The 12,151-nt window shown below is 42.3% G+C and overlaps 1 protein-coding gene across 2 annotated transcripts in view; it reads right to left on the bottom strand.

Annotated features, from left to right (window-relative positions):
• The window catches only part of Zzef1 (zinc finger ZZ-type and EF-hand domain containing 1), a 131,682-nt gene that overhangs the window by 52,502 nt on the left and 67,029 nt on the right, over positions 1 to 12,151 (bottom strand). For both annotated transcript variants that reach the window (XM_052756186.1, XM_052756185.1), the window contains exons 25-30: positions 11,996 to 12,144; positions 10,135 to 10,375; positions 7,747 to 7,826; positions 5,255 to 5,348; positions 3,797 to 4,259; positions 2,326 to 2,490 (exon numbers count right to left, since the gene is read on the bottom strand). In XM_052756186.1, the coding sequence (XP_052612146.1) occupies positions 2,326 to 2,490; positions 3,797 to 4,259; positions 5,255 to 5,348; positions 7,747 to 7,826; positions 10,135 to 10,375; positions 11,996 to 12,144 (1,192 nt within the window). The remainder of the gene's footprint in view (positions 1 to 2,325; positions 2,491 to 3,796; positions 4,260 to 5,254; positions 5,349 to 7,746; positions 7,827 to 10,134; positions 10,376 to 11,995; positions 12,145 to 12,151) is intronic.

A 12,151-nucleotide genomic window follows, 5' to 3' on the forward strand; every position in this document is an offset into this window, starting at 1 on the left:
AGGCCGGCCTCAAACTCACAGAGATCCACCGACCTCTGCCTCTGAGTGTTGGGATTAAAGGCGTGCACTACTACCACTCATATCTTATTTTTAAAAACAGAATGATCCCATGGGAACCCATCACGTTTGTAGCACTCCATCTACCAGCCAACCTGTGTCTGTACTGACTACTGGAATGTCCTGCGTCTTCCTGTTGACACTGACAGCACTCCCCTGACCTTTGCTGACTCATCCCCACTATGCTCTAGTATCTCCACACCTGCGGGTGCAGGCCTCATGGCAAAGCATATGCTGAGTTTGAGCAAGCCTCCGGCTCAGTGACCAGCACTGTGAAACAATACAACCCTTTGATGCCCAACACTCTCTTCCAATAGCCACCATATTTCTTGCTCTTCTTCTTTCTAATCTTGTCTTTCCACTTTACCATCCCATCATCCAACTGGGCTTCAGGCCACAATTCACCAAGACTGTCACCATTTCAATCCATTGCTTCAATCTCAAACTCTCACATCAGCATCCGACTCAACTGACCATTCTTGAGGTTGAAGACATAGTCTTCTCTTGCCTTTTATGATACCACCACCTACAGGTTGTCAATCTATCCCAAGGGCCCCTCTACACCTTGATGGCCTTAGCTGACCCCTCTTTCTCTTGACTTCTAAATGAAGGCTCAACTCTGGACCACTGCCTGTCTAGGTTTCATCTGGTCCATGGTTTTAAATATCATCCACATGTTCATGATAAACAAATTCTATCCCTAGTCCTGACTTACTTCCAGTACTTTAGATTCTGATCCTCATCTTCGTATTTATCTTTACTTAAATATCAAAGAAGCAGTTAAAACAGGGAATGGAGAGATGGCTCAGCAGTTAAGAACACATGTTCAATTTCCAGCACCCATATGGTGTCTTACTCCAGTTCCACGAGTCTTGTTCTAGGAGATCCAATATCCGATTCTGACCTCCACAAGCATCAGGCATGCAAGTGGAGGTTGGGGTTGGAGTGCACAGACATACATACAGACAAAACACTCATACACATAAAATAAAAAAAAAAATATAAGGCAGTGGTGACACATGCCTTTAATCCTAGCACTTAAGAAGAAGAGGCAGGTGGATCTCTGAGTTCCAGGCCAGCCTGGTATACTAGTGAGTTCCAGGACAGCCGGGAAACAACAATATTTTCCAAAAATATTTGTCAAAAAATATTAAAATAATAAAAAAATAGTTCAAACGTATCACCAAAACAGAATTTAAAATTTTGTCCCCATCTGTGTCTTTCACATCCCTTCTCTCAGTAAAATATGACACCATCCACACAGCTGCTCCAACCAAAATCCTAAGTTTCTTTCCCCATGTTTGTGGTATCTTTCATTCATCTTTTCTGTCTTACACAATTCCATCTTCCAAATAAATCCCAAATGCCATCCTTTTTCTCCTTCCCTTTCTCCCTGGTCCAAACCATCCTCTCTTGCCTGCATCACTCCAACAATCTCCTAACTGCTTTTCTCACTTCCCCACAGAGCAGCCAGAGGCATCTTTCATAAACTTAAACCCACTGTGCTCCTCCTTCTGGGCTTCAAAATCTCCCAAGGTTTCCCACCTCCAACTCTGTAAAAAATGCAAACACCTTGTAGGACAGGGTCTTGCCTCATGCTCTGATTGGCTCACACGCTTCCCGCTCTCACCTAGCCATGCTCTTTTTCTCTGTCCCTTGGCCTGATTACCCACCAAGAGTTCCTTCTGCCCCTAGCACTCTACTAGTCTCAGCAAGTCATTCACCTCTTAGTTTACAGGCCGTTCCCTTGGCTCACTTTCCTTGACCACCCAAACTGTGTCACCGCACATGGAATCACCACATTCTATACAACTACCAGAGACTGTCTCGCTTATTTATTTTGAATGTTCTCCAAGAGAATGTAAGGCTCCATTAGAAAGAGGCCTTGCCTGTCATGGCACGTTTGTATACACAATGCTTAGAAAGGTATCAGGCACAGCAGAAAACAAATTGTCAAGTGAAGGTCAGAATCACCTTGAAAGGTCATTCCTTTAAATGAGCACTGCTAGCATACAGCTTCTAGAAACCTTATGAGAGTGTGGAACACAATTCTTACTGTCAGGTAAAGCAGATAAAGTCATAAGAGGAATAATCATATTTTTGCTTCTTACTAACAGGATATAACCCATTTTCTTGAGATGAGAGAACAGGCTAACCAAAAATGTAAATTTGCATCATATATGGCAATTATGGCATTATCAATACTGAGGCCGATTAGGATTTCTGTAAAATGGCCTCTGCTGGCTTTTCTGGCAAATTTGTACTTACTTCGTAAAATCTTTCTGGCAGGTCAGAAGTTCCAGTAGGAAAAGTATATACGGTGGATGGAAGCAGTGAGGCTGCCCAAGGGATTCTGTACAATACTGAATTATCCTCAGGACTTCAAGGATGCTCTGTGCTTGGGCTTTCCGCAAAGAAAGAACCTTCACAACACTGGAGACACAGTTCAAGTCAGTAACGCCCGGAAAACAAACCCTTCCCCCACATTCTGAAACCACGTGAACCAAAGTCAGTCCTGTTGTGAGGGACTGGGCGTGTCAGAATGAGTGCTACCTATAGTCAGCACCACAAACCAGTGTGCACCAACTATGCAGAATGAAACAGTTTATTACTTATTTTTAATAAGTAGTTAAAAAAAGGAACGTCAGGATCTTTACTTCCCCTTAAGGAGGCAAAGTTTTAATTCTTAGGCAGAAAATTCTTCACTGACATAGGCCTATGGACAAATAATTTTTTCAGAAAATATCAAACCCTAAATTTCTCCCTTGCAATATGAAAAAATTTTGAGTGGTAGTGTCTTTTTAAGTCAGGTGTGGTGGCTAATGCCTATAATAGCAGTACTCAGGAAGCTGAGGCATGGGGATTGTTATGAGTTCCTGGTCAGTCTGGGCTGCAGAGTAAGATTAGTATCAAAAAAACAGAAGAGGGAAAGGATAAGGAGGAGGAGGGAGGAGAGAAAAAAAGAGAGAGAGAGAGAGAGAAAAAGGGAGGGAGGGAGGGAAGGAGGGAGGGGGGGAGGGAGGAAGGAAGGAAGGAAGGAAGGAAGGAAGGAAGGAAGGAAGGAAGGAATTAAAGAAATGATTCCATTTTAAAAGATCCATGCAAACATTACTGAGATACATGTTATATACAACGAAGGGCACAATTTGTTTGTTTTTTGACACAAGGTCTATCTACATAGCCCCAGCTGTCCAGGAATGTACAGAGGTCCACCTCTCTTTGCCTCCTAAGCATAGAGATTAAAGGTGTGTGTGAAGATGCCCAGCTATAATTTTTTCCTAAGACAGGTCTCATATACCCCAGGTTGTCTGTGAACTCAGGATGACCTTTTTATTCTTGTGCTTCACCTCCCAAGTGCAGGAATCACAGATACACCACCACACAAAGTTTTAACACAGTACAGGGGTCAAACCCAGAGCTTCTTCATGTGGAGTGAGCATTCTACCAACTGAGCTATATCAACAGCCCTCAGTGTACCAATTGTAGTATTTCCTTAAGGGGGAAAAAAAAAACCCACACAACCAAGTTTTTTATCCTAAATATTTTAAAACAAATCTGGATGTACCCTAAATATTATTGATTCATTTTATTTATTTAAAAATTTTATACACTATATTTTGATTTTATCCTTTCCCTTATCCATTATTTGTTCATTTTAAACAAGAACTTCATGCCTTTGACTCGAGTGGGTGCCGACAGCTTGAAAAGGATAAGTGTTGGAAGAAAATGACTGGCTCACCTCTCATGTGAGAGTGACTGATCTTTAATGAAGTCCATGACATCCTTCAGCACCGGGTATTTCTCTTTGACTGTGGGGACTGGCCTGCTCTCCTCCATGGACCTGAAAGAGAGCAGCCGGAGTCGCCCTCGGGTGAAGGGAGGCCTCCGGGTGGGTGTGGATGGTGATGAGGGCTCTTCAGCTGTGGACACTTCTGCAGCGGAGGGGCCACTGCTGGGTGGCAGCTGTGGCTGGGTCTGTGAGGCAGGACTCTTGTCGCCTGTCGTTGGGGCTGGTGCTTCTGCAGAGGACGCTGAAGCCTGGAAATGCTCTTCCACCACAGAGCTTGTCCTCTGGTGCCTGTCAAGTGGCTGGAGATGATCAGTCTCATCAACAGGCACCAAACTGTCACAGTTTTCTTTTGAACTTTTGCTTGTGGGCAAAAATTTCAGTAATAAGAGACTTTTCTGAATACATTCTTTTGCTAAATGAAAACAAATGAAGAAAAACAAGAAAAAGTCAAAATTAAACTTACAATCTACTTTTGGAGAAAATAATCTATTTCAACTCCATGATTTATGGTAAGAAATGCCTTCCTGAATGCTGTGACATGTGCACCTACAGAACAGAATCAGATCTTCTCTCACTGTACAAATCAGGATCTTGCCATGAGGACAGCGCACTTTCTAAAGTTTTACAGAAATGATTATTTCAAACACTTGTAGATATAGCAGAAGAAGGACCCTGCCATATACTCAATATTCAGCCTCAATAATTATCAACTCACAGCCAATCTGGTGCCCCACTCCCAATCGCTGATGGTCTGCATACAGCTTCCAGGCATTGCACTTTCATCTGCAAATATTTTATAAAACTAGAGCTTTAAGACATAGCACAACCAGGCTGGAGAGCTGGCTCAGTGGTTAAGAGTGCAAACTGTTCTTGCAGAAAATCAGAGTTTGACTCCCAGACTGACATTAGGCAGCTTACAACTTCTGTAACTCTAGTTCCAGGACATCAGAAACACTCCATGGGCACTGCACTCATGTGCACATACTCACACACAGATGCACACACACACACACACACACACACACACACACACACACACACACACACACATATATATACACATACATTATTAAAAAAATCTTAAAAAGTATCATAGCATGATAGCATTTTAAAAATGGTAGTTATTTAATTTTCATGGCTAGTCAATGTGCATATACTTTAAAAACAGAACAAAATATAGCTCAGAAAGCACTTAACAATTCCTATGAGAGAAGCCACTACAAAGACACTCCACTTGAAGCATGGGGATGAACAGTAACTCCTCTCTGGCATCTTTTCCATTTCCTTCCTTACATCCCTAGGTCAACACAGCTCAATTAAGATAACCTGGAAGGCAGGACACCTATTCCCAGGTTCAAAAAGGAAACATAATGGCCCAACTGTGGTAGCTGGTATTGGCACACTCACCCAGGCTCTCTGGGTTCACCTCTGCAGCTTCCAAACCACGCTTTTCTTCTGCCTCGCTCCCCAGGCTCACCAAGGACTTCTGCTTCATCTCTAACTGGGGAGATGACAAGAGCCACACAATTAAGCTGTCAAACGGAGTAGCAAGTGTAGCCATGGTAAACTACTTTAAAGGCACATGGTGCTGCGGCAGTGGAGGACATCATAGCCATCACCCAGCATGGCAACAGCACTGAGCTGTTTTTGTTTGTCCTTGGAGTCTCTTCACTATGTGGTATCTGAAAGGGGTCTGCATCTGTGACCTCATTACTTTAAAAACTGAGAACTGGAGACCAATAGCTCAATGATAGAGCACTTATCCTGCAGGTATGAGGTCCTAGGTTCAATCCCCAGAACCTCACAACTAAAACAAATAACTAGAACACTGAGGCTGGAGGAGCCTTTCTTTAAAGCCACTAGTAGAGACAAAAAAGTAGAGATCTGGGGAAATGGGGTCTTGGGAGGGTCACATACACAGTCTGCTACAAAGGTCAGACAAAAATCTGAAGTCTATTCTACCCTGAACACAAGGGTGATGCCCCTTTCCAAAGAAGGGTGTTGAGGGCCAGCCCCAGCAATGGTTATAGCATTGTTCATAATTCAGAGAGTCACGAAAAAAGGGCATATCTGATGTATGACTAAGGTCTCAAAGAAAAGAATGTCATCTTATCCAGCTGTCATCAGTCACAAGCTATGGGTATCAGAAGCAATAACCTACAAGTATCTAGTCAAAAACCCTTTTAAACACAACTACTTGTGGTAGCCGACTTTCTCAGATACTATCTGCCTTTCAATTTTCATTAGGAGTGCTTTGTTTCCTCTGTAGGTACTCTTGATTCTCCTCCTACCATTCTTTTATTTTAATTACATTTTTAGGGGGAAGTACGTGTACTATAGTATACACATGGAGGTTAAAAGACAAGTGGTGAGGGGGAGTTCTCGCTTCCCCCAGGGACAGAACTTAGGTTGTCAGACTTAAAAGCAAGTGCCTTGTGCACTGAATCATATTGCCAGATTCACACCACACTTTTTTTTTTTTGGGGGGGGGGGGCTATGTTGGAGCTTGAATCTAAGGTCTTGCACGCATTAGGCAAGCACTCTGCCACTAAGCCACACCTCTAGAGAGTTCTCCTCATTCCATTCATTTCCTAAAGGAAACTAAAAGGCGTTTCTTTTGAGAGATTCTATTGACCTTGGTCTCGACCCATCCAGTATATTTGAGGCATTAACCATGTTCTAACCCATGTAGATCCTATTTTGTCCAAAGTTGTCTGTTCCTGGGTAAATCCACATGTTTTTGAAAGAACTATTATAAATGATTTGATGTTATCTTTATCTCAGCTTGATATTTCTGGGAATCCATTTAGATTACTTCCTTCACTGAATTATCTAGCTAGATGGCTCAGGAAATAATTCCCAAGTTCAACACCCCTCTAACTCCCACATCCAAAACTACTTTTCCTACCCTGGTCAACACTTCTACTATCTTGCCAGGAAGCTGGAATTAACTTGATCAACTCCTTCCATTCATCAATCACATCCATCACCAAGTCATCCTTAACTAACTACTGAGATTAATCCCCAGCTTTCAATTTCATTACCTATTCTTTTTCTGGTTATTTAAAGATTCTTCTCAATTACTTACTATCCAATATTTAAGATACATGATAGCTCAGAAGTAGAACATTTGCCTAGCACATATGGAACCCTAGCACCTAAACAAACAGACAAATGAACACATAAAGCCTTTCACATTTACCAATTCTTCTGCAATCTGCTTTTTCGGGGGTAGAGTTCATTATCAAATCTGTGAGAGTCACCCGTACTGATACATGTAGCTCTACTTCATTCACTTTTATTGTAATATAATACCACATTATCACACTACATTGTGACACATTATTATATAATTATCACATACATGGCTGGGGATGTGGCTCAGTTGATAGAGTGCTTACCAAGCATGCATGAAGCCCTGGGATTGATCCTTAGTGAAACATAAATCAGGCACGGTGGCTCATGCCTATAGTTTTTGCTCTTGGGAGGTGGAAGTAGAAGGATAGGAAGTTCAATACCAGCCTCAGCTACATAGGAAATTAGAGGCTATCCAGGGCTACAGGAGCCCCGTCTCAAAAAATAGAACACACACACACACACACACCCCAACATTGGTTCTTCCACGTTACTGCTGCAGAATCGTTCCTGTAACATGCCGGGGGCCTGTCCTCTCCCTGACACAGGCACTGCTATTCAATACCATAAAGAAGTCTTTAGAGTTACAAAAGGACAGAGAGGGCCCAATTGAACACCATTTCCTCAGCATTTTCAACACTTCATCAAATTATATCCAAGGGCTCTAAAATAGTTTATATCTATTCATGACTCTGACTGAAGTTAGTTTATCACAGTGGGAAAATCTAAGGCATATTACAGCTTCATGGGAAGGAACACCTTACCATCCATATTCGAATTCCATCTGCCAGAGAATACACCTGAGAGAACTCTTCACTCAGGGCTATCTTGCCCCCGCTGTTTACTAGGGAAAGAAGAAGAAAGGGAGAGATTACATTCGGCTGGCACAATTCACTCCTGCAGCATTAAGCCTCTGAATCCTAGCACCCTTCTGACACACACTGGGGATGGCAAAAGAGGAAAGGCACAAAACCTAGTTGGGTTCTCCATGTCATTTCCATCTAATAATTTATGAAACAGCAGTATTAAGTGCACAAAATATAGTAGAAAAAATATAAAGAAAACTGAAAATAAAAAACTTTAATATTAAGATTGAATTTAAAAATCTTTCACATGGTGACTGGGGAGATGGCTAGCACTGGGATTATGGATCTCCAACACCTACATAAGCACCTATAACCCCAGCATTCTAGGGGGCAGAGATGGGAGGATTCCTTGGGCTCCTTAGCTAGTCAGCCAGCTTAGACAAGAGTTAGGAAAAAAAAGCACTCTGACATGAAAAGCAGTTTATGGTACATTAATAAGAAAGCAGGTTATGAAACAGTATAAATGATCTGACTTTAAAAGACTACCTTTAAAACATGGATGGATAAATACATATGCACATGAAGATATCTAAGGCCAGGTAGATATGCAGAAAAATGTTGGCAGAGGTACTATGATAAGATTATAGGTCACAATTACTTTATCTTTCCTTTACTTTGTAAGCCTCTAAAAGAATGGATATAATTTTTCTAACTAGAAAAATTCCAACTCCCATTTTAAAAAAAAATTTCTGAAGCCTATCCCTTCTCCTCATCAAAAGCAAAAGCTAATATCCTAGAACAGGGTGAAGCAGGCTCTACATCGGGCACCAGGAGTGCAAGGCTGGGAAAAAGACATGATCCTGGCCCTCATGCAGCTGACAGTTTAGTTGAAATCTCTCATTTTCCTGAGTCTAAAGAGGTCATACCATAATATGATGGAATTAAGGCAACTCAAAAGATTAGTAATAACCCAAGTTTTAGACAACAATGAAGAAAAGTTACAAAAGGCCATTCTCAATGTAGTTCAGTTTTGAAGAACTCTTGAATGGTTCCTAGACATGATGTATGTATTATAAAGACAACGGTAAAGGGCCAGGAGTGGTGGTATCTGCCTAGGCAGGTGGATATTTGTGAGTTTGAGGCCAGCCTGGTCTACATAGAAAGCTCCAGGTCAGCCAGGGCTACATAGTGTGACCCTGTCTTTAAAAAAAAAAAAAAGACAGTTGCAGAGAGAACTGAGACAAAACTTGTCCCTTTCAAACTGGTAAGGAAGGCCAAGGGTACAGCTCAGTAGTAGAGTGATTGCTTAGCATTTCAAGGCCCTGTGCTTGATTCCTAGCTCCCCCCAAACCAAAACAACGAACAAGGGAAGATGATGTAGGAATAACCTGTGTATACCAAGATATTTCTTGTTCCCTTATTTGATTAAGTGTTTCTCTATTGCAAATAAATATGACATAGAGATATGATTTGACCACTCCCCTATCAGGGCATCTTCTGTGTTCAGCTTTTGATCCACGAGGCCTTTATCCCTCTAACAAAAAGTCCCTCAAGTAACAACGATGATTCAGCTACCTTACCATAATTTGACTACAAAAACACATAATTTCTTTCCCAAAACCATGCAGATGACCCCTCCCCCATTGTTCAGTGAAGACATATTCTTCCATTTATCACTCATGTCTTAATGTAGTTTTATTTGAGTGGCTTTCTAAAAATAGGTAAGATTTGAGGAGAAATTGAGATATTTGGAAAACAGGAAATAAAACAAGAACAAAAGGGCTGAGTCACACAGGTTACAGAGATCATAATATGTAATAATGACACAAGCCAATCACCTGCTCTAATCTGGGGATGCATCTGTTCCTACTTATTTTATGTGCACTTGAAAGAACATTTACCCTGCCAAAGAGTTTGGGAATAACCCATACCTCAGCTTTATGTAGGGTTTGAAATGCTTTTCCCTGAATAAAGATGAATGTAGAGACCCTCCCTCCCTGTGGACAACAAGGAAAGGAGGTGCAGAAAGGTTGTCTGAGCATGCTGAAGCTGGGGCTATGAGCTATGTTCCTTCCGTTAAACTTCTTGGTGGTAGTTTTCCATGGGAGTTCTGGATAAAGTACCTGCCAATTCTGCAGATCAAGGTTACCTGACACATACTGTAAGCTGCTAAGTGCTAACTGTAAATTAACCATTAATCTCTTGACCGCCAAAGTAGAACTGACAAGATTAAATTGCAGGCATGGGCTAGTATCTTTAAGTGTTTCTAGATCCTCATTAGATGGGCCTTCTTAAACCTTAGCAATTAGCCTTCAGATCAAACATATTCCCTGTAATATGAGTTACCATATTTTTGCAGCTTCTCATATAAATCTGGAGTGCGATACACCAGAGCGGCAAAGGTGGCGTTCACAGCTTGATCAATAGTGGAACCAGCAACTATATCTGTCTTTGGGGCCTGTTTTCTACATGCCTGTATGAATCCTTTGAAAAGTTCTGAATATGGCCCACAGAAGTTCTGAGCAGGCTCTGATTGGGCAAAATCAAGGAGAAAATGGCGGCAGGGATCATCAGGGATGTTCTTGACCTGGGAACGAGAGGAAAACCATCACATTTAACACACTCATGCAAACAAACAAACAAATTCAACGAGCACCTACTAGGACAAAGCAGAAGTAAAAATACAACATGGTGCAAGCTCTCAGGAAGCTTCAATCTATTTGGGAGACCAGACAGATGTACAGGTTTAAAAAAGTAAACACAAATAAAACCTAAGAGCATTAAAACTAGCACTACCATAAAGCAAAAAATCACCCAGTGCCAAATACCTAGAGGGGTACCCAGTGCTGAGAATTCACAGAGGTCCTCGCAGGTCAAAGTAATTAAGAAAAGCCTCCTGAAGAACACAGGCTTAGGGATGGACACTGAAGGAAGGGATGCCTTGGCCCTGAGATACAACCATTTGCAGAGGTTAAGAGTCAGCGGGGAGACTGACCTGGCCTGAAGTCTCAGCTGGGGAGTGGTGGGAACTAGAGTCAGATAGGTAAGGTGAAAGGAGACTGTAGAGAGCCTTGACTGTCACACTGAGGAGTTTAGACTTCACCCTGTGAGCAATGGGGAGCCATTAATGGTGCTTGGCAGTGGAATGACAAGATAATGCAGTGATTAAAAACAAAAACAAAAAAACTTGGTAGGTCCTGATGTAATAATGCAAGTGCAAAGAGAGGACTTGGGTAAAGATGGAGACCAAGGGGAGGACAGAGATGCACATCATAAGGAAGAATCTATTAGGCTTGTAGTTGACTGCATAGGAAGGGCAAGAACAGGGCACGAATGAAGAAAGCTATGGAGCAGTGGTCGAGGGCTGGGCAAAAATGACCACTGAACAGTCTGTTGGGGAGACATTCTGGTTTCACACTTTGGACTTAACGAGAGGCAGGATGTTGAAATGAAAATACCTAAGAGAAGACTGGAGTTTGGAGAAGAACTAGGGCCAGGAGGATTATGGGATTATTCCCATAGGCGGGACAGTAAGAGAGGACAGAAGACGATGTCTTGGGGGGTTATGGGAAAGCAAAGGAAGCCTACCCTTTAGAAAAGGAGGTGAAGGGCAACAAAAAGGGAGAAAGGACAGTTAGTGAGGAAAGATACTCGACTATCATGGACAGAAGGGCATGGCCTGAAGAGCGATAGATTTAACAGACAGAATGGAGACCAGAAGAGGAAGAGCCACTGGGTTTGGAAATCAATCATGGGATAACTTGGGAGGAAGAGAGAAAAGTGGAGAAGGAAGGAAGGAAAAGAGAAAACTGGGAAAAGAGGGAGAAGTAGAGACAGAGGCAAACTTGTTTAAAAATGTTATATACCTAAACTGAGTGCTACAGTTCAGTGGGGGAACAAGAGAGACAACACAGATCATTTAAAGTGTGACCCTGCGGGCACAAGAAGCACAGTCCACTGTGTGGTGACACCAAGGGATTCACTGAGCATGAGTATTTCACAGTCATTCATCCACACTTGCCAACACTCATTGTATTCAGGCCCCTGCTGAACCAGTGGGGATAAAAATAACAATGGCAGCTCCAGCCTCAAGGAGCTCACAGCCCCACAGAGGTGCTAAGACATAAACACAGTGTTTTTAACTTAAGGCAACAGATACAAGCCGCAAGTTTCCACATAAACAGAAAGGCGACAGAGGAGTAAATACCTCCTTCCCATCCTGGTGTGGGTGAGTGGGCCAGCTTGCTTCTAATTCTAACTCTGGACAAATCTGATGCCTGAAGACAGGGTTCCACAATGGAGAATTCAGGACTGAAGCCAGTTTTGCCTGTGATACTGCCATGTTCCTGCCTAATTCTGTAGA

This window comes from Peromyscus californicus, unplaced genomic scaffold (assembly GCF_007827085.1).
Source record: "Peromyscus californicus insignis strain IS unplaced genomic scaffold, ASM782708v3 Scaffold_3__1_contigs__length_106647218, whole genome shotgun sequence".
Taxonomy (NCBI): Eukaryota; Metazoa; Chordata; class Mammalia; order Rodentia; family Cricetidae; genus Peromyscus; species Peromyscus californicus.